This window comes from Lygodium microphyllum, chromosome 14 (genome assembly GCF_053477565.2).
Source record: "Lygodium microphyllum isolate KBCC chromosome 14, Lygodium_microphyllum_v1.1.10, whole genome shotgun sequence".
Lineage (NCBI taxonomy): Eukaryota > Viridiplantae > Streptophyta > Polypodiopsida > Schizaeales > Lygodiaceae > Lygodium > Lygodium microphyllum.
The window spans coordinates 41,400,062-41,426,188 of record NC_141148.1 but is presented as its reverse complement, the minus strand read 5'-3'; the positions used below and the strand labels follow the sequence as shown (position 1 = coordinate 41,426,188).

The 26,127-nt window shown below is 44.2% G+C and overlaps 1 protein-coding gene and 1 non-coding gene across 6 annotated transcripts in view; both read right to left on the bottom strand.

Annotated features, from left to right (window-relative positions):
- Window positions 1–26,127, bottom strand: part of LOC148025533 (putative peptide/nitrate transporter At3g43790) — a 292,616-nt gene that overhangs the window by 117,249 nt on the left and 149,240 nt on the right. For all 5 annotated transcript variants that reach the window (XM_087692714.1, XM_087692713.1, XM_087692715.1 and 2 more), the window contains exons 6-7: window positions 568–621; window positions 419–481 (exon numbers count right to left, since the gene is read on the bottom strand). In XM_087692714.1, the coding sequence (XP_087548840.1) occupies window positions 419–481; window positions 568–621 (117 nt within the window). The remainder of the gene's footprint in view (window positions 1–418; window positions 482–567; window positions 622–26,127) is intronic.
- LOC148025534 (U6 spliceosomal RNA) lies at window positions 20,143–20,244 on the bottom strand. The gene has a single exon (XR_015693214.1). It is a non-coding gene; the product is annotated as a U6 spliceosomal RNA (small nuclear RNA).

Here is a 26,127-nt window from a genome sequence, read left to right as displayed (position 1 = left end):
CAATATGGGGAAACACCATTAAGAGCTGTGACCATCTGTGTATCGTAGGATATTCAGATAAAGGGTTCAAGGGGCACAATTGTTGCACACACGTGAGGCATGTCGTGAGGCATGTGTGCACATGGGCTACGCTAATTAAATTACAAGTTCAAGCCATTAGTGTGTGTGAATAGGGGCTAAATTCAAGTTGATGGCATGGCAATAATGCTTTAAGCTTTCTAAACTCATTCTCTTGTGTATTTACTTTTTTCATTTTCAGAGCTTGTAAGTATCCTAACTTACTGAGGTGATACCAAGGTTTTAATAGTATCTTATTTTTATCAGGGAAAAAGACAGCAACCAACAGAACTGTGGTTATTTTTCCATTTTCTGAGACACTACAAGTGGTATGCTAATTAATCTAGTTAGGATATTGTACCTGAGCCAAGTATCCTCCAATGGCTGGACCGATGATCAAACCAGCACCCCACATTGTCCCCATCTGCAAAAACATGTTTGGGAAACCAAAAGAAATTAATCCCAGTACAAGGTTTCAATGTATTAAAGCAACCTTGAATAATTGCTTACGATTGACAGCCCCAATGCTTGATGCTCCTCTGAGCAGATTTCAGATGCATAGGCCTGCTAACATTTTATCATATCAGATTATACAGCTTATAGAATCTCACAAATCTTCTTAAAATTTGTGGTCCTTGTGATACTAATGAACCTTATTTTTTGCAAATGTTTGAGCTTGCCATAAATCAAATGCTTTCTTGTTCCTATTCTATTATTACAAAAGGCCACAATCACATTTATCTGTTACCGCTATTCTTTTTTCCTATTGTTTGTGGTAATGCAGGATTCTCATGATAATGTACAAAGCCATAAAATGTAGACATATAAACAATGATTTCTGATCAATTTGACCAAGTTTTAAGCAATCATAAAAACATTAACACAGAGAAGCTCAGAAGGTATAAAAAATATAAGAGGAGAGATATTTGCTGCAGATCCAGTTAGGAAAACAGAATATTTTCTGAGTACTGCACATGGAATCCAAAAAGCCAAAAGTAATGAGAGTATGATAGAGTATGTATGAGACAACTCAAGTAAGCTGCTAAAGAAATAGGCACACATGACTGCAAGCCAAGACACTGCTGATAGACATTTTTGTGCTCAGAGAGAGCTTTGCACACAAGGAGGACCCTAGCAACACATCCTCACAGGAATAACCTCTACTTCAAGGGTAACTGCTGCGTCCAAATAAAACTTGAGACTTTCCTCTAGACATACAATTTTCTGAGAGACTAAATTTCTTTAGGATATCCCACTCATGGAAGCTGCTTTGCCTACAATGTTATGCCACTGAAATGTCAAGAAGACACATGCTAGTGGGTCCAAGTCATTGCTGGGGTGTCACTTTAGTAATTGGTCACATTAATGAATCTAGTTTCCTATGTAAATAGTCATCCTGCTCTTAATTGGGTTGGAGGAGTTCCTCCCCAATCTCCACTTGGGCAGGCCTCTCATCATTGACCTCATCCATACTACCATTGTATCACATGATTCATAATTGTGGAGTCTCAGTCATTAACTTGACACCTTAGTTTGGTACTTTCTTATCTCGCCACTTCTGCACAGCGCACATTCTCACATGGGGTCAAAACTTGGGTGCTCTTCTAGCAAAGTTGTGGTGGTTTCCAACAGAAGAGAACCTCTAGACGCCTCCTTTAACAGAATGCTGTGAACTTAGTGAGGTGAAACAATAAAGAGAGGTGCTCTTTGAGGTTATTTTACCCCGTTCACCGCTTACGGAAATAGGGGAATGGAGAAGAGGTGGTTTCCTCTCATTCCCTGCTTGCAGGAGTAGAGGAATGGAGAAGATGTTGTTTCCTCCAGTTCTCTGCTTGCAGGATTCGGGAGCCGAGTGGTGGCCATTCACGAAGAAAAAGCACTTGAGGCGCAATCAATAAGGATGCATGCAGAATTCAGCTTTTGAAAATTGTGTTTCCTGCAACAGCACCCCCCGCTTTCCTTTTGCAGCCTCTACATCTTACCTTTTGCGTATCTAAGCCTTCTCTCCCTGGAGGGTACATTCTGCAACACATGGAGGCCTTTTCTAGGTTGTATTTGTCCTTCAAAAGTGCAACATGTTGAGCTGCTATGGAATGTGCCAGGTCTTTTTTCCTTTTCTCCTGTGTATATCCCAGGGTCACATTGACAAGACCTAGGTTGGACAGAGGTTACGCAGCACTCGGAGCACTCCAGGGGAAGTGTGCACATGTTCAATTCCAGGAACCCCAGACAAATTATGGTTGTTTTCTTGTTATGAAGATACCCAAAATGCAGCCTTGTCTTTGCAAAAAGACCTAGAAGAGTAGTGAGGCCACTAGTGATGAGGATTTCTTGCATGATATGGAGCAAACCATCCGTACCCCATCAGGTTGTGAATCAGAGATAGGAGCAGTGCTTGTGGTTACTAAGGCCTTACTTCAGTCAGTGGCTTGCTTATAAAGGGAAGGGAGCTTCCCATAGATATCCGCAATTGGCATTAACTTCTTCCAAACAATTAGCAAAGAGTGGAGAGAGATATTGTTGGTATGCAAAGATGCAATCATGGTTTAGGAATATGTATTATAGATTATTGAACTCCCACCACTATAGAATAGTTTCAATTACCTATACTTAGATCTCACTTGTAAAGAGTGGAATCAAGTTATCATGTCAAAATTGTACATGGGGTTAAATCCCACAGCCCCTTAGCACAAAGACAGGACACTACTATTGACATTTCTTGCATGTTCAGGAGAGGAATTCACTGTCAAGCTAGCTACATGGATGTACACCTCTCCCATGGGATACACAGTGTTATTGGACGAATACAGGTATCATCACATGAGCTCAAGATTGAGACAAGACAATATACAAACATATCTAAAGAGGCATGAATTTGCCAATCATGCCACTAGGAGGCCAAGTCTGAGAAGCACTTCATTTGCAGGTGTATTGTATATTATAAGATCAAAGACACATTTGATTGCCTTTTATAGGATGGGTTTGGGCCTCTTTGTAGTATGACGGAGTACGACAATAAAATATGCCTAGAACCATATTTATTGGAGCTCAAACAAGCCACCATCACTCACCATCTCAGACCAGTACCTCCTCTCGGTGAACTCACCACCGTGGATCACCCCATGACAGATATTATTGCCTTGGGATCCTACAAGTCACCTACAAGACCATCAAGAGATGATTTTATACATGATAGTAGCCTACACTTATAGTCCTTAAGATTCTAAGCATCGGCATATTCAATTGTTTCTGATTTTCATTGTTGTTCTTGAGTTGAGACAACATGGTCAAATGTACTATCCTTTTGTCTCCTAGGCCCTTCTCACTTTTCGAAGTAGCATTGTTACAGGATTGGAGCCAATCCCAACCACGTCCACCCCTCTAGAGAGTAGTTACAAACTTTTTCAATATAGCTAACCCCCCGGTCACTACCACCTCAGACACTACATCTCCTACTGACAGGCGCCATCGAGGGACATCATCAAGTGGCATCACAGTAGACAGAGCTACAGTGTTATGCAGAGCACGATGCCCTAGGGTACCTGCTCGGCAATGTAGGCATGCTCATATGTGACACATTCGCTCACAATTGCTCATTACAGACAAAGATTACCACGCTGACTCAATCGGAGATAGCTGGCAGAGTCTTGGTGGATTCCATAGACTAAGAGGGAGATACTATATACTCTTACCTTATTTTCATTTCTCATTTCAGATTATCATGTAGATCTAGACATAATTTTGTTTTTCTTCTCTGATGAGACATGATGATACCAACTGTATTGTTTATGGTATCATTAGGCCATCTTGGCCTTCTAGAGACGTTAATAGATCTCTCTCTCTTTTTTTTTCGTAATCTCTCTCTCTCTCTCTCTCTCGTGAAGATGATTGTATTAAGTAGTAAATATTTACAACAGACCATCAGGTCAGCATAGAGCTAACACAAACTCTCTCACTGGAAATATTTACATGAGGCTTGTAGGCTATCAAAACAGCCAAAACAACCTATTACGTGAATAGTACTAATAAATCACATAGAAAGAGGAACTGGAGTAGAGCGAACAATTGCCAGCCAAGGAACAACAATATCCCGAAGAACTAGGTCAGCTAACATCATAGAAGAGATTTGCCATAACACTAATCCACGGACACGGGCCACATGCCCATGAATGCCCAATGCTGAATCAAAATAAAGGCCTTCCGAGTACGCCATATATGCCACAGGGCTGTCCATCTAAGAAAATGGAATAGGCAAGAACAATCTGAATGCAAAGAAGGCATAGAGGACATATTTCCCATAATCCACGAACGAGCTGGTATGCGGTGCTGAGTTACCGAGGACCACACTCGGAAAATGAAATTCCACATCTATCATGCAACAGGGCAAGAGACAAAGAGGTGAAGCAATGTCTCATCACATGTAGTGCAGAAAACACGATGACCTGTAGAGATCTTTCCGGCACAGAGCACATCTCCCATTGGAAGACCCCCAATGAGCAGCCTCCACATGAACACTTTACCCTGATACGGAACCTTAGACTTCCAAAGCTGGATAAATCTTTCCTGCCACTTCTTTTTGCTATCCCGAAGATGCCATAACTTATTAACTTTCCCCGTGACCCATGTCTTAGCTTCCACCATTTGATGATATATCTGATTAGCTGATCTTTTCTCAAAATCCTCAAGAAACACAAACATTCAATCATGCCATGGATCCAATGGTTGTAACGCAGATAAAGGAGAGAACCTCTGAAGACTGTCCTGTATGGATGACCAAATGTCACTATATCCACGAGGCACCCTAAAGTACTGACGAATACGCATGAAAGAATAAAGACGGGGCTGCCCAGGAATAACACCATCAAGGACTCTCTTCAACCCCAACCTAGCCATCCGATTAAACTTGTCTCGCTGCAAATCTTTTTGTGGCCAATCCAACAACCTTGAGGAAGCCAGTATTTCTCCTTGCACCGAATTTTCCTCCTTACAAAAATCCGGAGGACATCAAATTGCAAAACGAAGCATCTCCTGCCAAAATGCAATCAAATGAGAAAGGAGAAAAGACTGGAAGACCTTAATAGGCCTCGTAGAATTAAGCACATGCCACCACGAAGCATGAATAACCGTGCTACCATGAGAGATGCTAGTCTTTTCTATGAAGAATTTAGTAATATCTAACCAAGGATGACACTGCATACATAGACTCTGCAAAAGGGATAGCCTCAAAGCGGCCATATACAAATTAGTATCCAACAAAGCTGCACCTCCCATCCTTTTCGGAGTAGTCACATGTTGCCACAAGATCCATACCTGACCCAAACATCTGCATTTCTTTTTCCACAACATGAATCTGATAGGTTGAACCAAATCCAAAAGGGACTTCTTAGTCCAAGGAAGCAATGGCAGAAAGAACGAAATCATACTGATCATAATGCATTGGGCTACTTTTAGTCTGACATGTAGAGGCCAGCTTTGAGATTTCCAGTACATAAACCTATCATGAATTCGGGAGGCCATCCAATCCAGCAAGGCACAGGGAGCAACCTCCACACCAATAGGATATCCCAAGTGTCTGGCTATATTGCCCCTTGGGATCACAATTCCATTCCAACCCAAGGCCTGCAGATCATTCTCCGTACATGAGAGAAGGGTAGATTTCTGAGTATTAATGTGAAGACTCGATGCCAAAGCAAAAAGATTCTAGGCCACCATTGCCCGATTAACATTAGTGCAATCAGATTTTAGGAACATAAAAGAATCATCTGCCAAAGATTGACCCACAAGCTAGTCACTGTAGGAAAGAGATAAGCCAACTATCTCACCTTGAGCTGCCAACTTATCCAATAATGAGAGCATCGGGTGAGTTACCAAAGCAAACAGCAAAGGGCTGAGAGGACAGCCTTGCCCAAGAGACCGAGATAAGGCAATTTCCTCCGTAATCCCTCCATTAAGAGCAATACGAGCCACAACACCTTGACTAATGGTATCAACTAGAGAAATCATATGGGGCCCAAAACCCATTGTAGACATTAATTCCCGTAAAAATAACCAGCTAACATGATCAAATGCCTTCTCAATATCCAGCTGAAGCATAACAACCTGCTGGCTAGAAGCTTTGGCATAGTCAATTCCCAGTTGAACATTCAAAATGTTGTGCATTATATTCCAATCTTTAATGAAACCGTATTGAGGTGGATGAATGAGGTGCGGAAATACTTTCTGCAATCAGTTGGCAATAATTTTGGAGAAGATTTTATATAACGACCCCATAACAAAAATGGGTCTCCATTGTTTCAAAGAGGTTGGAGAGGGAACATTGGGCAACAACCTAATGATAGCAATCTTCCAATCTGAAGGCATCATACTAGAGTTCCACACTTGCTGGCACATGCGAGTTAATGGGTCCTTAAGCAGTTGCACATGGGCTGAAAACAGCACATTAGGAAGCCCATCCCAGCCAAGACTTTTCCTTCGAGGCAAGTGAGACAGCACTTCTTCCACTTCATCTTCTGAAATATCAGCCTCCATTAAGTTCACCCATTCTAGTTTGACCTGATTACTAACCAGGTCACAAATATATGTTCGAGCAGAGAGAAGAGCATCGGAAAGAATCTCTTGTGGACCCAACAAGGACCTATAAAAGTCAACAGTCATCCGAATAATGGAGGCAAGATTAGTCACCATATCACCTTGCCCATCCTTTAAGCGCACAACATTTTCCCAGGCATATTTCTGATGTAAACGAGTAAAAAATTGATGAGTTTGACAGTTATTATCATGAAAAGCTTCGGCTCTGGCCTTTTGCATATTCTTCTTCTTGAAGAGGTTGGACCCTGCCTTTCAACCATTCAATGCATGTGAGCAAGTCATCATTGGAATCCCCAGTCTAACACAGAGACAAGGAATGAACTAATAAAGATTGAGCATGCTGCAATTCAGCTTGAAACGAGGAAGCATGTTGAATACCATATTGCCGGGATTACGCTAGCGCGTTATCCCTAAAAACCACCCATGCTTCCATCCCTCTAGATAGGACCTTCGAGCTAAAAGAAGCTATCAGTTGCTGAACATCTTCCAAAAACAGGTTTTGCTGCAAAAAAGATTGATCAAACCGAAGAGGCAAATGAGCAAGGAGAGCCTTAAATGCATGAACAGGTGTGTGGTTCATTTCCAAGACCAAAGGGTAATGATCTGACAAAACATGTTGTCTTTCCACCCACATATCAATGACTACAGGAAGTAAAGAGTCACTCTGGCAGATGTAGATCCTATCCAGTCTGGCCCAGGTATTTGGATGCTGAAAAGAACGATAAGTATATCCAGCTTGTGATGGATACATCCAGGACCACATGTCCTATTTCAAAGATATCGCTACAAGAGCATCCCAAGCCTATCACTCACGACCATCCATAATCGAATGCGGAGAAGTCGCCTGATCCCCAAAAACACAGGCATTAAAATCACCCATAACAAAGCCTTGACGAGCCATGGCAAGGCAGTGCAGGTCAGCCCAAAGCTGATGACGTTCCCTTGCAGTAGAAGGAGCATACACGCCTACAAACCACAAAACCTCTCCCTCATAAATTATTTCCAGAATCACAAATTGGCCACGAGGGTCCTAAGAGACCAACGATAGTTGTAGGAAGGATTTGACACCCAACGTAACTCCCGATCTGTGCGGAGGTCGACCACTAAAAAAAACCACATAATCCTTGTATACATAAGAAGATCCAACCAAAGAGTGCTATTTATGCTCCACAGCACAAAAAACATCCCATTTTCTAGCTAGCACAACTTTCCACAACCGATACTGCTTGTTGGCCGAAGAAATACCTTTCACATTCCACAGAGCAATTTTCATGATCAATCACAAATGAGAAAAACTACTGAACCACCGCTTTCCCTTTCCCTTTTACATCAATAGCCTTGGCAACCTCGAATCTCTCCATTTCACCTCGGATAACATCAACAAGATCTGCCCTCTGCAAACGTGCAATCAAAGCACGGAAAGAAAACTGTTGTTGCCAAGAGCAGAAAACATCCCGAGGAGGCAAAAGCCTTCCACGCGCATCGAAGCACAAAGAAAAATCAAAAGTCCTTTTATCTTCTACTGCCGGAGCACGCAAAGATTGAGGTTTCATATAAAACCCCCTACCTCTACGTTGAAAGGTTTGAGTGATTGGGGGCGGTGGAGGATGGACAGGAGTCGAGCGAGAATCCTGTCTAGCATTACGAAGAACCACAGTGACCCAAGAATCCTCCTGAGGAGACAAATTCCGTCCACCCGCAAGCGAAGCATGCTCCCCACCACTATGGGAAACATCCTTCTTACCTTCATTACAACCATGTTGAGAAAGCTGCTTTGGATCAGCTATTGGCTTCTGGATCGCCTGCTAAGGGAGGTGGTCTTGCATTTCCATGTCTGGATCCATACGGCATTGCCATACCTCCATATTTTTGTCGCATTCTGAAATGAAATGGCCCAACTGGCCACATCTGAAACAATGTCCTGCAAAAGTACCCCATTTCAACTCATATACCAACGTTTGTAACCCTACAACCTCAAAACGAATCTTTGTCGGACGAGGTTTCCCTATATCCCAAAGCATACATGTCCTATTCCAATTGTAGGAAGCCAGTCGAGGTTCCACCAAAACCTCCCCAAGGGTTCTCAAAACCAGAGGGAGGAGTCTCCAAAGATGCGCAAGGAAATCCACCACCTCTACCCAAATTGGGCATGCCTATCTCAGCACCTCCTGAAACTCAGCCATGGGCCTCCAAGTGACCACATGAACTAGCTGCCCATCCATAAACAAAGGAATGCGTTGCATAATAAGAGCCCGTACTTCCGCAAAACGAAAAAGAACCTCAAAGAACCCCTTCGGGCCATTATAAATCTCTTCAACAAGGGGGACCTGCATGCACCCTGAAGCATCATATGAGCACTTTTCAAAACTAACAAGCATGGACTGAGACCAAGCACGAATTCTAGTAATCAAAGGAGTCCTTCCGGTAAAATAAAACATGGCTGACCTCCCATGGAAAGCAGCAATTTGCTGTAAGACCAGGTCGGTTCCCATGACTGCAACTACTTGATCCCCATCCCGTTATGAGTTAGCTTTATCCTCATTACAATGGACATAATCCGACATAAGATGATTGGGAGTGGCCAGCATGAACTGTAGAGACCCATCAGGTTGTGAACACGAAACATGAACCTCAGGCTGAGGCAAATTCGGGCCTAAGACCAGTTCTTCAACCAACATCCTACGATGTTTGCCCATCTCTTCTTTATCCAGCAACAGCGCGAGTTCTTCAGCCAACGAATCACCATCCGAGTTCTTCAGCCAACGAATCACCATCCGAGTTTGCCAAGTTTTTGTCATTCCCAAGCCCAATCTACTGATCGAGAAAGGCCATATCAATACCATTAGTTTCCTGCAGATTTGCCATAGCAGGACCAATTTCGGATCACAAAATTCTCTCTCTCTCTCTCTCTCTCTCTCTCTCTCTCTCTCCAGAGGCAGGTCTGCTCTCTGTATCGGTGCACAGGGCTAGATTGCACGTGCAATAGAAGAATGTCTGGTCCGCAGGCTCTGCTCGTCTCAAATCTTCAGCCTAGGTGCAGATCCGTCATTTTTGTCTGAATCTGTTGCTGCCGTTACCTGCCTATATAAGAGCGCTCAAGGAGTGCGCTGAAGACGGACACCAGATCTGTTTCTGCCTGGGTGCGTGAAAACTGTCCATGCAGAGGCAGGGCAGAGCTGTCCCTTCTTCCTACGCAGCATCTCTTTATCAGGAGCAGATCAGGGCGCCACACGAACAACAGGTCGCAGAGCAAGAGTATTCGCTGACGACTGACTGCAGGCGTGCAGGGGCAGGGCTCACGGAAGGCAGAAACGGACCCTGCGCAGGACAGACGGAAGGGCTCAAGCAGCGCGCAAGGCAGATTCGGACGCCAAGGAAAGCACGAGCGCCAGTAGGGGGACATGTAAAGAAGGCAAGTATACTGTGTATAGAGATGGCAGAGTAATCATAGCAAAACGTAGGTCACAATGACGGTACAAGGCCTATGAGACGCTGAAGATGTCCCTTTGGAATTGTAATGGTTCAATGAGACTCGATGCAAGTTATTTCGAGAACACCTTTCGTGGGATAGATATGGCTATGTATACAGAGACGCATCAATGTACAAATTCTAGATTACCGGATGTTGTGGGATACAAATGGGAGAGCGTATACAGACCTCAACCCCGTAGACTAGGAGGAACCAAGGGGTTAGAAGGGGTGGCTATTCTTTATCGTGAGAGCCTCCAAGACATGATTCACATGGTGTCACCAGATGTGCATGCCAGATACATGTGGGTAAGGCTAAGGATAGGGCACCCAAGGGATCTATATGTTGCGGATGCTACTTCCCACTTGCCTCTTCAACATTTGCTATTGGGGAGGGATCACCATTTGAAGTACTACATGAAGATATTACAAGATATGCAAGTATTGGGGACATACTACTAGTGGGAGACTTTAATGCTCGAACGGGAAATGAGCAATCTGCCTTTTATGATACTAAACATGAAATGTTTAAGGAATTGGCTTTGGTTGCCAGGACATCTCACAGCATATGGATCCCATCTGCTAGCTTTGGGAAGTGCTCATGGATTGGCTATATTCAATGGCCTATTAAGATGGCCGGGAGTGGATACTTTCACTCGTTGGAATAGCAAAAAAGGGGCCAATGTGGTGGACTATGTAACGGGCTTGCCAGTGTTAATTCCAGAAATCAAGGATTTCAAGATATCTAATAAGCCGATCAATATAGCAACTAACCATGCAATCTTAAAATTTACTCTAGCATGTAGTCAGAGACAAGAAACATGCACACAGTCACACGTATTCCCACATTATGAATTTCTAGAGCAAACGTCACACATCTATAGTGATGTAGTATGAGATGGCTTAAGTCAACTAGACCAACATGAACCATTGGAAGATGCCACTAGATCTCTAGCGAAGGTTTTACATGCTGCAGCCTCAGAGGCATTCCCATATAAGATGGGCCCTACTGCAATACACAATGGTACTGCCCCTCAAAATGCTTGGTATGATGATGAGTGCAAACAGACGAGGACCCGCCTACAAAGGGATATTACACTAGGGACATGCACACATAAGCAGGCACGGAATGTCTTGCGTCCTCTTGTGCGAAAAAAGAAGAGAGATTATTTAGCTAAACTAGAGTCAGAGATGTATCAGCTCTTTCTGAGCAAGGACAGCAAGAGGACATGGAGGAAATTTCACAGGAGACAACCCCCAATCTAGTTGACATCACCTATGATTTGGCATGAACATACTAAGGCACTATACGATGTTCCATCACAAGAGCAAATACCCTATCCATCAAACTCTAGGCCAACGCAGTGCGGTTTCTTTACTGAAAAGATGGTGAGATATGCCATTTGGAGGTTGAAGAATGGGAGAGCACATGATCAAGATGGCCTTGTGGCAAAGCATTTTGCCCATACATGTTATGCATTGGCCCCTATCTTGCCGAATCTCTTCAATAGAGCCGTATGTGAGGGGTTTCTAGTAAGTTGGTGTGACCACACAATAGTGCCGATTTTTAAGAGTGGAGATCCATTGGTCACTAACAACTACCGCACTATTATGATTGGCCATATGCTAGCAAAGATATACACCTTTATTGTGGAGCATGAGTTGAGTTGGTGGGCTGAAACAAAGAGAATACGGTCTACAGGACAAGCCGGTTTCCGCCAGGGATACAATACGCTAGACCATATATTCACACTAAGGGCCTTGATTGAGAAGGGAGGCGATCACAAAGGCAAAGAATCTACTATTATTTTGTGGACCTCCGCAAAGCCTTTGATACTGTGCCACGTGCAAGGCTCATGCAAAGATTGCAAGCCATTGGGGTCCTAGAGGATATGCAGTGGTGTATTTATGCATTGTATGAAACTGTGACAAGGAGAGTACGAGTGCCTGGAGGCACAACAGACTTAGTCTCTAGTACAATGGGCGTAAAGCAAGGCTGTCCCCTCTCTCCTTTGCTGTTTGGACTGTGCATTGACGAGATCTCCGATTATATGCAGAGATGGGGTGGTACCGGAGCCAGCTTGGCTGGGGTACTAATACCAATTTTGTTATATGCTGATGATATGGTGCTTATCTCCAATTCACCAGAGGGACTACAACAGCATCTGGATGCATTGCATGTGTTCTATGAAGAGAAAGGTCTCAAGGTTAATCTCGGAAAGACTAAAATCATGGTCTTTAACACCTTGGTAGCTTGGGTGACACGTTCAGAGCATTACTTTATGTATGACGGCCAGCCTGGGGAAATGGTTCGACAATATGTATACCTCGGGGTCACTTTCACCCACAATTTTCATAGAAGGAGACTTCAGAGGCTAGGCTTGCACGGGCATATGCAGCTTTGGGCACTCTAGAGCGGCAGTGTGCACACATACAGTTTCAAGAGCCTCATACCTAATTGTGGCTTTTTGACACTTTAGTTAAGCCCACACTGCTCTATGGGGCATCCATTTGTGGCCCAAGCCTTTATCATACTAGACAGATGCCACTTATGGACTGTGGTGGATCGGAAGCCCAACATTATAATGGCTGGGAACACATGGAAAGACCACTAGTCATGATGATAGCATGTATGATAAGGGCAAAATCCTCAATACCACAGGAGATCATCCGGGCAAAATTAGGCGTTGCACCCATGGTAGTTGAGGAATTATTCCAAGCAATAACTTTCCTTCAAAGGATATGGCAGCTCCCTAAAGACCGATATCCTAGACTAGCGCTAGAGTCTTCAAGACAGCTTGCAGCAGAGGGAGATAGATAGTGTTGGTATGCACACATGAGCACATGGCTGAATTTGCATGGCATGAGTACAGATAGACTACCACCGTTTGATTAAAGCCTCGACTGCCCTACTTTGAGCCTTAGTTGTGTAGAGCTGAATAGTGTGATAAGGGCAGACATCACTAAAGTGGAGATAGAAAGGACTTGGTCCAAGCCCCCTTTCCCATTAGGCGCAAAAACGGCACAATACCAAAGTCACTTCTTGCAGCTTTCACATGACGGTTTCATAGTGAGACCTAGATACATGGATGCTCAACTGTCCCACGGACTCCGAGTTGCTATTGGTCAAATCCTCACCTCATCGCATCGCCTGATGATTGAGACAAGTTGATGGAGCCATATTGCAACCGATGAGAGGATGTGCTAGCTTTGTGGATGGGAGCTAGAGACGGAGGAGTACTACATTTGTAGATGTACTGTATACTATGATATCCGAGGCCGCTATCATTGCCTCTTTAAGGAGGGCTTTGGACCACTAAGACGAGTGATGGACTATGAGCACCAAAGATGTCTGGGCCTTTTCTTGCTGGACCTCCAATGATGCAGAGCATTATTGTCAGGATAGGAGGCGACCCCAGTATCATCCACCCCTGTAGAGAGCAGTTACAGACTACTTCAGCGTAGCTGAAACCCCAGCCACGACCACCCGAGACACTACATCTCCTACTGATAGGCGTTGCCAAGATACAACATCAAGAGGTATCACAGTTGACAGACCTACAACACTACGTAGAGCACAACGCCCTAGAGTACCTACACGGCAACATAGGGGTGCCCATATGCGCCACGTTCGCATCACGATTGCTCGATACACAAGCAGATTGGCGTGATGACTCAGTCGGAGATAGCTTGCAGAGTCTTGGTGGATTCCATAGACTGAGGGAGAGATACCCTACACTCTTGATCTTTTTAAACTTGGGTCTTTTTCCAACTTTTTCATTTTTTTTTAGTTTCCATACATCTCATTTCAATATACCATGTAAACTTACACATAAATTTTATCTCTTCTTATCTAATGAGAGATGATGATACCAGCTGTATTGGTTATGGTCTCATAGTCCACTCTGGCCTTATAGAGACGTTAATAGATCTTTCTTTTTTTTTTCTCATAATGGGTTAATAGATCTCTCTCTCTCTCTCTCTCTCTCTCTCTCTCTCTCTCTCTCTCTCTCTCTGTGTGTTCTTTTCTTTTGCGTGAAGATAATTGAATTAAGTAAATATTTTACATCAGACAATTAGTTCAGCTTAGAATTCTCTCTCCAAAAAATATATACATCAGACCATCCGGTCAGCATTCTCACTAAATCTCTTACATTCTGTTACATTAGACCATCATGTCCTCCAAGAAAGTGATGGAAGACTATCAGGACTTGACCACAAAGAGAAAATCACACTACTGGTGTAGAGCGAACAATAGCCAGCCAAGGGGCAGCAATGTCAAGAAGAACAAGATCAGCTGATATCATAGAAGAAATGTGTCATAGCACTAAACCTTGAATACGAGCCACATGACCATGGATGCCTAAGACAGAATCAAAAATAAAGGCATTCTCAGTACGCCAGATATACCACAAGGCAATCCATCTCAGGAACTGGAACTAGCACGAATAATCAAAATGCAAAGAAGGCATGGAGGGCACCTTTCCCATAACCCATGAACGGGCTGTTATGTGTAGCTAAGTCGCCAAGAGCCACACGCAAGATCTGGTGTTTTATGTATGTGTGTTCTTTTTATTTTCATAATGGATGTTATATTTATAAAGTACTAAACAACAAAAAAAGTTACAAAAATCATGGCAAAGACGCAGAGGAAATTGCCATATGCCAAGGAAGTAAGTCCTTCCGAGGGAGTAAGTCAGAGTGCCGAATAAGATCTAGCTGCCAAAGCAAGAGCCCTTTAAGCCTAGCAATATGTCCCTGAACATTAGAGGCTGAATCAAAAAGAAAAGCATTCCGAATGGTCCAATTGTGCCAACAGCCCCAATATCTAAGAAAGTGAAACAAGATCTTCATATGCGACTGTGCCGGTGTGGGGTATTTGGGCCACACAAAAACCCAATCAAAAGGGCTTAGCGAGAAACCAACCACTGCTCGCCAAACCGCTGACAAGAGTGACCATATTTTCTTAGCGCGAGGGCAAGAAATAAATCAATGACGGGCCGATTCCACACTGGTGGTGCAAAAGAAACAATTGCCGTTGGAGATTCGACGCTTGGAAAGGGCTGAAGCAAGAGGAAGACCACCAATCATCACCCTCCAAAGAAAGACCTTGCATTTGAAAGGTGTCTTGTTCAACCAGCCCTCCATCACAGTTACCTTCCACCATGATTGAGATTTACGCAATCCTCATACCATATTAGCTTTAGTAACTAGCCATTGATGATCTTTAATCAGAAGATGATACACCTGGTTAGCTGAAGCCTTTTCCAAATTCAGCCTGCCTGCAAGGTCCTAGTCCTGCCAAGGATGATCCGAAGCAAGGGCAGGAAAGGGTTGTCTACTTTGGAGCACAATCAAAAGCTGTCCCCATAAATCACGGTATCCACGAGGAATCCTGAAAAGCCTCCTAGCTGTACGAAATGATATCAACACATTGCGACTGGCAAGGGTGGCATCTGCAAACTGAAGTCAAGCCCAAATGTGCCATGCGGTTAAATTTCCATCTGATCTCATGTTTGCCTTCCCAAGAAAGTAATCACGAGACTACCAACAGTTCCAGTTGAAAAGAGTTAGTAGCTAAGCGGTCCCCCGTTGGATACCACCGAGCCTTCTGGAGAACCAATTTCCAGGAACATACCAAATGAGCAAGCAAGGAGGATGAATGACTAGAAAAATGAGAGTCTGCATTAAGAACATGCCACTAGGAGCTCCGAATTTGGGTATTACCATGCACAAGCCCGTGATCCTCAAGAAAATAACGAGCTATAAATACCCACGGGTGATGATCCAAGCACATGGCACGAAAAAGAGACCAACGGAGTGCCAGCATATGAGTTTCAGCATCCAAAATAGCCCCACCACCCATGCGCTTGGGGATACATGCATGCAACCAAGAAATCCATGAAATACCTGCATGCAAGGAGTCATTTTTCCATAACATGAAACGAATGTACTAAGTAAGAGCATTCAATGTAGTAGTAATCCAAGGCAGCAATGGCAAGAAATATGTGAGCATTGGCAACATGATTGTCTGAGCCACTTTGAGGCGAACATGAAAGGGCCAAGCCTGTGACTTCCAAAAAAGAAACTTAGCTGCCAGTTTTTGTGAAATCCACTCTAGTAGTTGCTTTGGCCGAACATCAACACCCAAAGGGTATCCAAGATGCCTAACAATGGAACCACGAGAACAACCATTCCCTGCCAATCCAATGACTGCAAATCTGACTCTGTGCAACTGAGAATGGCTGATTTCGAAGCATTGATACGAAGACCAGAAGCATGAACAAAGAGAGTCCAAACATCTAATGCTTTGCAAAGATTATCCTTGTCCACATGCAAAATCATAAAACTATCATCAGCCAGGGATTGACTAATGAAGTGTTGTCCAAAAGGAAGAGACAATCCAGCCAACTGAGAAGAAGCTGCCATATGAGATAACATCGAAAGAACCGGATGAGTCGCAAGGGCAAAAAAGAGAGGACTCAAAGGGCAACCCTATCTCACAGAGCGTGCAAGGACAAAAGGCTCGGTAACACCACCATTCAGCATAACTCGCGAAGAAGCCTCAGCACTAATGATATAGATCAAACGAGACATCCGAGTACCAAAGCCCATAGTAGACATAAGTTTTGCAATGAAGGACCAGTCTAGATAATCAAAAGCCTTTTCCAGGTCCAATTGAATCAATACCACCTCCTGATTAGAGTGCCTTGCATAGTCAATAGCCATTTGCACATTTAAGACATTATGCAGAATGTTTCGGCCCTTAATGAAACCATATTGAAGAGGATGCACAATGGCAGGAAGATGCTTATGGAGCCGATTCGCCATCACTTTGGAAAAGATTTTATACATAGAACCCATCAAAGAAATTGGACGCCAATGTTTCAACATAGACGGCGAAGGAACTTTTGGAAGCAGTTTGATAAGTCCTTTCCATGAGGAAGGCATGAACCCCGTTTCCCAAACCTGCTGAAACATAACCATCAATGGTTTCCCGAGTCGGGTAGCAAAAACCTCAAAGAATTCATTGGTGAGGCCATCCCAACCGGGACTTTTATCCTTGGGCAAGTATAACAAAACATCCATAACCTCCGCCTCACAAATATCTTTCTCCAAAGTAGTTTGCATGTCATGTGGAACTTGATTGCAGACCAAATCATAGAAAACTGAGCGGGCATGAGTAATTTGGTCATAAGGAGAAGGAGTAGAGTCAAGAAGGTCTAGAAAATAATTCCTACACATATTCACAATAGTCTGAGGATCAATGACCATTTGACCTTCTGCATCCTGGAGTCTAGTCATATTCTCTCGAGCAGGAGATGCATGGAGAGCTCGAAAGAACTTATGAGTCTGACAAGCATTATCTTGCAAATTCTCAGTCAAATTTCGCAATTTGACCTGCTGATAAGATTTCAACTGAAACTCTTTAATAAGATCAGCCAAACGCATAGCCAATGGCAGCAGAAATACATCATCTGGAGTCTCCACCAGTAGAGAACGAACCAAAGCCAATAATTCTTCCGTTGCTTGTCGACGCCGCCGACAAAGAGAGGCATGATGAATCCCATAATGCCGAACAACCCGCTGCACATTAGAGAGCAAGCGTTCAAAAGAAGCATTGCTCTCAGAGAAGAAGTCCAATAAAAATCTATCAATTAATTGCTGCATATAACCCTGAAAGATTGAATGCTTCAAATAAGACGAGTTGAAACGCAACAGGAGTCTATCTAGAAACTGCTTAAAAGGTACAATGGGTTGTACAAGCATCTCAAGCTGTAGAGAAATATGGTCCGACAAGGCATATTGCTGCAATACTTTCATTTCCAGCATCTCAAGAAGAAAAGTATCATCCTGCATGATGTACATGCGATCCAACCGTGACCACGTAGTTGTATACTGCGCAGAATGAAAAGTAAACCCTGTAGAAGAAGGGTATAGCCATGACCAGAGATCTTGCTTAAGTACGGCAAGAGCAAACGCATTCCATGCACGACTTTCCGGAGCGTCCATCACTGAATGCTCTGATGTTGACTGTGAAGGATCAACACACATATTAAAATCCCCCCATCAAAAAACCCCGTCTGCCAAGTAACAAGGAGGTCTGCAAAGTATTCCAAAGATCCTGTCAGGATAAAGGGTCATTTGGAGCGTAGAGCCCAAGTAACCATAAGATCTCTCCTTCAAATAAAACTTCAATCACCACAAAACGACCATGTACATCATTTTTAATAAGAACAGGCTAATATTTCTCATGTACAATCATAAGCACACCCGAATAGTGCATGGCATGTGTCCCTGCATAAAACAAGCGAAACCCATGGCAATCCACAACTTTTCCTGCTTCACCATGACTTTTGTGCTCAACAGTACACAAGACATCCCACTGATTTTCATGCAATGAACTCCACATGGCATGTTGCTTATTGCGAGAACAAATGCCTCACACATTCCACGTGGCTATCTTCACGTGTATTCAAAAAAGAGAATCAGGAACGAGGCAAAGCTTGCCTCGATTTAACCTTTTCTGCTAGAATGTCAAGGACTCCCTCATCCAAAAAATCAGCTAACACGGCAAAAGAGTTCCGACGACCAAATTTAGAGGTAGACAGTGTATCCACTGTCTTGGGGATGAAACATGGATAACGACGATCCCATGGGGTAATCACCTTACCTATAGCATCAAAAGCCAACTGAGTAGGTGGGTCCTTCGGACCATCCGTATATACTTTTCTGGTGGGCTGATTGCAAGGAGCAGAAGAAACCATAGGACGAGTAGTGTGCTCTGAAGACAACATGTCTTTCCTGCGTATATAAGTACGCAAGGAATCTTGTGAAGCATTAGGCATAGTATCTGCCATGCCAGCATCAAACCTTTTACCTTTTTTTGCACGTACATCTATCCAGTCATTGTCACGGAAATCCAAACCCGAAGCATGTTGTTTGCCTTTATCGAAAACCTTAGGTGGCTGGGTCGCATCCTGCGATGGAGCATCAAGCTCCACATCTTCCATGGAAGGCAAAACCTGTTCAGCATCTGAAGTCGGTTGCTTTGCTGGACATTCGGCCATAAAATGCCCCAATTTTCCACACGAAAAACAATGTCCGACAAAGTTACCCCATTTCAAACGAAAGTGCAAAGGATGCATACCAGAGCAATTAAGACGTAACCATGCATGCCTTTTCTGAGCAGTGTCCCATAACATACATTAACGGTTACGATTCTTGGCCCTTAGGCTCGGGGGAACCAAAACACTAGCTACAACGGCCATAGCATCCTTTAACAGTGGCCAATGGACAGTTTTCCACTTCAACCCACACTGGGCGTTCGCGTTGAAGCAAGCGCTGAAAATCTGCCATTGGGCGCCATGGCACAGCATGAACCAAACGGTGATCAAAGAACAATGGCAGTTTAGTTAACAGATCGGCACGATGCTTCTCGGATTTCAGCAGCACCTCATAAAAGCCTCAGGGCACAACAGAAATCTCTTCAACACACTCCCCTTGTACTAGATTTTGCAGCCACTGGCAAATATAGAAAAGCACTGGGATCTTACCAGTGAAGAAGAGTATAACAGCACGTTCATAAAACACTGCGAATGAGCGCAAAACATTTTTCGGATCCACAATGGCTTCCAGAACATCTTCAGTTTCAGAGTCAGAAAACGCTTCATGATTATGTTGAACATGATCACCAAGCAGAGTGTTGGCAAACTCCAACAAATGCTCCCAGTCAACATCTTGAGAATCCACACAATCAGAAGCAACCTGAGCATAAGAATATTCTTGATGATCCATTGGCTCTTCCGAAGTATGCTTGGTGCGTTTGCCCGCAGGCTGGAAATCAGGACCAGGTGGCATCTCCTCTGTACAAGGAACCATAACCTCTGGTTCCTCTGTTTCAGAATTCGGACCAAGGGCTGCCACCGTTTGGTCAATAAAGGCTATGTCTAGTCCAGCCATGTTGTATCACCACATTAACAAGAGATCTGAAGCTATTTGCAGGGCGCTCTCACTCTCTCTGTGCGTATTTACACACTCTCTCTCTCTCTTTGTGGATGTCATCCTTGCGCAAGGGCCGTGCTAATCTTCTCTGTATCGTTCCAATTTGTCAGATGTCTTTGAAGAGACTCTCTCTCTCTCTCTCTCTCTCTCTCTCTCTCTCTCGTAAAAGGTAATTGTATTAATTACGAAAAAAGGTACAAGTTTACATGATTACAAGATACACGATGGCTCTAAGCCAACGTGTATAAAATCTCAGTACGAAACCACGAAAGAGTCACACAACTCTTGGCAAAGACGCAAAGGAAATTGCCATATGCCAGGGAAGTAAGTCCTCCCGAGGGAGCAAGTCAGAGTGCCGAATGAGATCTATCTGCCAATGCAAGAGACCTTTAAGCCTCGCAATGTGTCCCAGAACATTAGAGGCCGAATCAAAAAGAAAGGCATTCTGAGTGGTCCAATTGTGCCAGCATCCCCAGTATCTAAGAAAGTGGAACAAGATCTTCACATGCAACTGTGCCGGTGTGGGGTATTTTGGGCGTACAAAAACCCAATCGAAAGGGCTTAGCGAGAAACCAACCACAGCTCGCCAAACCGCTAACAAGAGCGACCAGATATTCTTAGCGAGAGGGCAAGAAATAAATTGATGATGGGCAGATTCCACAGTAGTGGTGCAAAAGAAACAATTGCCGTTAGAGATTCGACGCTTGGAAAGGGCCGAGGCAAGACGAAGACCACCAATCATCACCCTCCAAAGAAAGACCTTGCATTTGAAAGGTGTCTTGTTTAACCAGCCCTCCATCACAGTTGCTTTCCACCATGATTGAGATTTCCGCAATCCCCATACAGTATTAGCTTTAGTAACGAGCCATTGATGATCTTTAATCAGAAGATGGTACACCTGCTTAGCTGAGGCCTTTTCCAAATTCCACCGACCTGCAAGGTCCCAGTCTTGCCAAGGACGATCCACAGCAAGGGCAGGAAAGGGTTGCCTGCTCTGGGGCACTAACAAAAGCTGTTCCCATAAATCACGGTATCCACGAGGGATTCTGAAAAGCCTCCCGGCAGTACGAAATGATATGAAGACATTACGACTGGCAAGGGTGGCATCTACAAACTGAAGTCAAGCCCAAACGGGCCATGCGGTTAAATTTTGGTACGAGCTCATATTTGTCTTCCCACGAAAGTAATCTCGAGACTGCCAACAATTCCAGTTGAAAAGAGTTAGTAGCTAAGCGGTCCTCCGCTGGATGCCAACGCGCCTTCTGGAGAACCAATTTCCAGGAGCCGACCAAATGAACAAGCAGGGGTGAGGAAGGACTAGAAAACCGAGAGTCTGCATTAAGAACATGCCACCAGGAGCTCTGAATTTGTGTATTACCATGCAGAAGCCCGCGGTCCTCAAGAAAATAACAAGCTATAACGGCCCACGGGTGATGATCCACGCACATGGCACGAAAAAGAGACCAACGAAGTGCCAGCGTATGAGTTTCAACATCCAAAATAGCCCCACCACCCAAGCGTTTGGGGGTACATGTATGCAACCATGAAATCCACGAAATACCTACATGCAATGAATCCTTTTTCCATAACATGAAACGAATGGGCCGAGTAAGAGCATTCAAAGTAGGAGTCCAAGGTAGCAATGGCAAGAAATATGTGAGCATTGGTAGCATAATTGTCTGAGACACTTTGAGGCGAACATGGAAGGGCCGAGCTTGCGACTTCCAATACAGAAACTTAGCTGCCAGTTTTTGTGAAATCCACTCCAGTAGTTGCTTTGGCCAAACATCAACACCCAAAGGGTAGCGAAGATGCCTGACAATGGAACCACGGGGAACAACTTGTCCTTGTCAGCCCAATGACTATAAATCAGACTCCGTGCAACTGAGAATGGCTGATTTGAAAGCATTGATACGAAGACCAGAAGCATGGCCAAAGAGCGTCCAAATATCTAATGCCTTGTGAATATTATCCTTGTCCGCACGTAAAATCATAAAGCTATCATCAGCCAAAGATTGACTAATGAAGTGTTATCCAAAAGGAAGAGACAATCCAGCCAACTGAGTAGAAGCTGCCATCGAAGATAACATCGAAAGAACCGGATGAGTCGCCAGGGCAAAGAAGAGAGGACTCAAAGGGCAACCCTATCTCACAAAGCGTGCAAGGACAAATGGCTTTGTAACACCACCATTTAGCATAACTCGTAAAGAAGCCGCAGCACTAATGGTGTAGATCAAGCAGGACATCCGAGTACCAAATCCCATAGTAGACATAAATTCTGCAATGAAAGACCAGTCTAAATAGTCAAAAGCCTTTTCCAGATCCAATTGAATCAATACCACTTCCTGACTAGAGTGCCTTGAAGTCAATAGCCATTTGCACATTTAAGATATTATACAAAATGTTGCGGCCCTTAATGAAACCATATTGAAGAGGATGCATAATGGCCAGAAGATGCTTGTGGAGCCGATTCACCAGCACTTTGGAAAAGATTTTATACATCGAAGAAATTGGTCTCCAATGTTGCAACATTGACGGCGAAGGAACTTTTGGAAGCAATTTGATAAGACCTTCTTTCCATGAGGAAAGCATGAACCCTATTTCCCAAACCTGCTGAAACATAGTCATCAATGGCTTCACCAGTTGGGTAGCAGAACTCTCAAAGAATTCATTGGTGAGACCATCCCAACCGAGACATTTATCCTTAGGCAGGCATAACAAAACATCCATAACCTCCTCCTCACAAATATATATCTCCAAAGTAGTTTGCATATCAAGTGGAACATGATGGCGGACCAGATCATAGAAGACTGAGCATGCATGCGTTACCTGGTCAGAAGGTGATGGAGAAGAACCAAGAAGATCTAGAAAATAATTCCTACACATATTGACAATAGTCTGAGGATCAGTGACCATTCGACCTTCTGAATCCTGGAGTCTAGTCATATTTTCTCGAGCAAGAGATGCATGCAGAGCACGAAAGAACTTATGAGTCTGACAAGCACTATCTTGCAAATTCTTAGTCAAATTTTGCAATTTGGCCTGCTGATAAGATTTCAACTGAAACTCTTTAATAAGATCAGCCAAACGCATCACCAGTGACAGCAGAAATACATCATCTGGAGTGTCCACTAGCAGAGAATGAACCAAAGCCAGTAAGTCCTCCGCTGCGTGTCGACACCGCCGACAAAGAGAGGCATGATGGATCCCATACTGCCGAGAAACCCGCTACACATTAAAGAGCAATCGTTCAAAGGAAGTAGTGCCCTTAGAGGCGAAGTCCAATAAAAATCTGTCAATCAATTGCTGCATATAGCCCTGAAAGATCGAATGCTTCAAATAAGACGGGTTGAAACGCAAAGGGTGTCTATCCAGCAATTGCATAAAAGGTGCAATGGGTTGTGCAAGTATCTCAAGCTGGAGAGGGAAATGGTCCGACAAGGCATATTGCTGCAAGACTTTCATTTCTAGCATCTCAGGAAGAAAATCATCATCCTGCATGATGTACATGCGGTCCAACCGCGACCACGTAGTTGCATACTGCGCCGAATGGAAAGTAAACCCTGTAGAAGAAGGGTGTAGCCAAGACCATAGATCTTGCTTAAGTATAGTAAGAGCAAACGCATTCCACACCCAACTTTCCGGAGCGTCCATCACCGAATGCCCTAAAGTGGACTGTGAAGAATCAACACACATATTAAAATCCCCCATCAAAAAACCCCGTCTGCCAAGTGACAAGGAGGTTTGCAAAGTATTCCAAAGGTCCCAGCGGGATAAAGGGTCATTCGGAGCATAGAGGCCCAACAACCATAAGATCTCTCCTTTAAATAAAACTTCAATTACCACAAAACGGCCATGTACATCATTTTTAATAAGAACAGGCTGATATTTCTCATGTACAATCATAAGCACACCAGAATAATGCATGGCGTGTGTCCCTGCATAAAACAAGCGAAACCCATGGCAATCCACAACTTTTCCTGCTTCACCGTGACTCTTGTGCTCAACAACACACAAGACATCCCACTAGTTCTCATACAATATAGTCCACATGGCATGTTGCTTATGACGAGAACAAATGCCTCACACATTCCACGTGGCTATCTTCATATGTATTCAAACAGAAAATCAGGAACGTGGCACCGCTTGCCTCGATTTAACCTTTTCTACTAGAATGTCAAGGACACCCTCATCCAAAAAATCAGCTAACACGGCAAAAGAGTTTTGACGGCCAGCTTTAGAGGTAGACGGAATATCCACTATCTTGGGGATGGAACGGGGATAACGATGATCTCATGGTGTAATCACATTAACTCTAGTATCAAAAGCCAACTTAGCGGGTGGGCCCTTTGGACCTTCTGTATATACTTTCCTAGTAGACTGATTACGGGGAGCAGAAGAAACCATAGTACGCGCAGCGTGCTCTGAAGACAACATTTCTTTCCTACGCATATACGTACGCATGGAATCTTGTGAATAATTAGATCCAGTAACCGCCAATCAAACTTTTTACCTTTTTTGGGACGTGCCTCTACCCAGTCATTGCCACGGGAATCCAAACCCAAAATAGGTTGTTTACCTTTATCCAAAACTTTAGGTAGCTGGGTTGCATCCTGTGACGGAGCATCAAGCACCATGTCTTCCATAGGCAACACAACATGCTCATCATCTGAAGACGGTTGCTTCTCTCGGCATTCGGCCATAAAATGTCGCAATTTTCCACACGAAAAGCAGTGTCCTGCAAAGTTGCCCCATTTCAAACAAAAGTACAAAGGATGTATGCCAGAGCAATTAAGACGTAGCCACGCAAGCCTTTTCCTAGCAGTGTCCCATAACATACACAAACGGTTACAATTCATGGCCCTTAGGCTCAGGGGGACCAGAACAGTTCTCACAATGGCCATGGCATCCTTTAACAATGGCCAATAGACAGCCGGGTGATTTTCCAATTTTCCACTTCAACCCACACCGGGCATTCACGTTGAAGTAGGCGCTGAAAGTCTGCCATAGGGCGCCATGGCACAACATGGACCAAACGGCGATCAAAGAACAATGGCAGTTTAGACAGGAGATCAGCACGATGCTTCTCAGATTTCAGCAGCACCTCATAGAAACCCGCGGGGCCCAACAAAAATCTCCTCAACACACTCCCCTTGTAGTAGATTGTGCAGCCACTGGCGAATATGGGAAAGCACTGGGATCCTGCCATTGAAGAAGAGTATAACAGCACGGTCATAAAACACTGAAAATGAGCGCAATACATTTTTCGGGTCCACCGTGGCTTCCAGAACATCTTCAGTTCCAGAGTCAGAAAAAGCTTCATGATTATGTTGGACATAATCGCCAAGCAGAGTGTTGGCAAACTCCAGCAAATGCTCCCAGTCAATATCCTGAGAATCCACAGAATGAGAGGCAACCTAAGCATAAGAACGTTCCTAATGACCCATCGTCTCTTCTGAAGTATGCTTGGAGTGTTTGCCCGCAGGCTGAAAGTTAGGACCAGGAGGCATCTCCTCTGTGCAAGGAACCATATCCTCTAATTCCTCCGTATCAGAATCCCGACCAAGGGCTGCCACCGTTTGGTCGATAGAAGCCATATCGAGACCAGCCATGCTTCTCTCCTCTCTCTCTCTCTCTCTCTCTCTCTCTCTCTCTCTCTCTCTCTCTCTCGCTCGCTCGCTGTACAGGGGCAGGTCAGCTCCGTGATCTGTGCAGAGTCACAGTTGCGTGCTCTCCGATTATGTCTCTCTCTCTCTCTCTCTCTCTCTCTCTCTCTCTCTCTCTCTCTCTCTCTCGGCACAACAAGATGCACTTTGAAGGCACCCACACGTAGCAGACACAGTACGTATGCCAGACGGGGCAACAGCTGGGGTGTACTGGTTAGCGGGATAGCTAGCGGAGCCTGTCGAAGAGGCCAGGTGTGCAGCACGTGAGCAGAGAAGAAGAGATTGCCTGACGAAAGCAATCGGGCACAGAACCAGACGTCAACGGTGTTGCAGCGAACAGGCG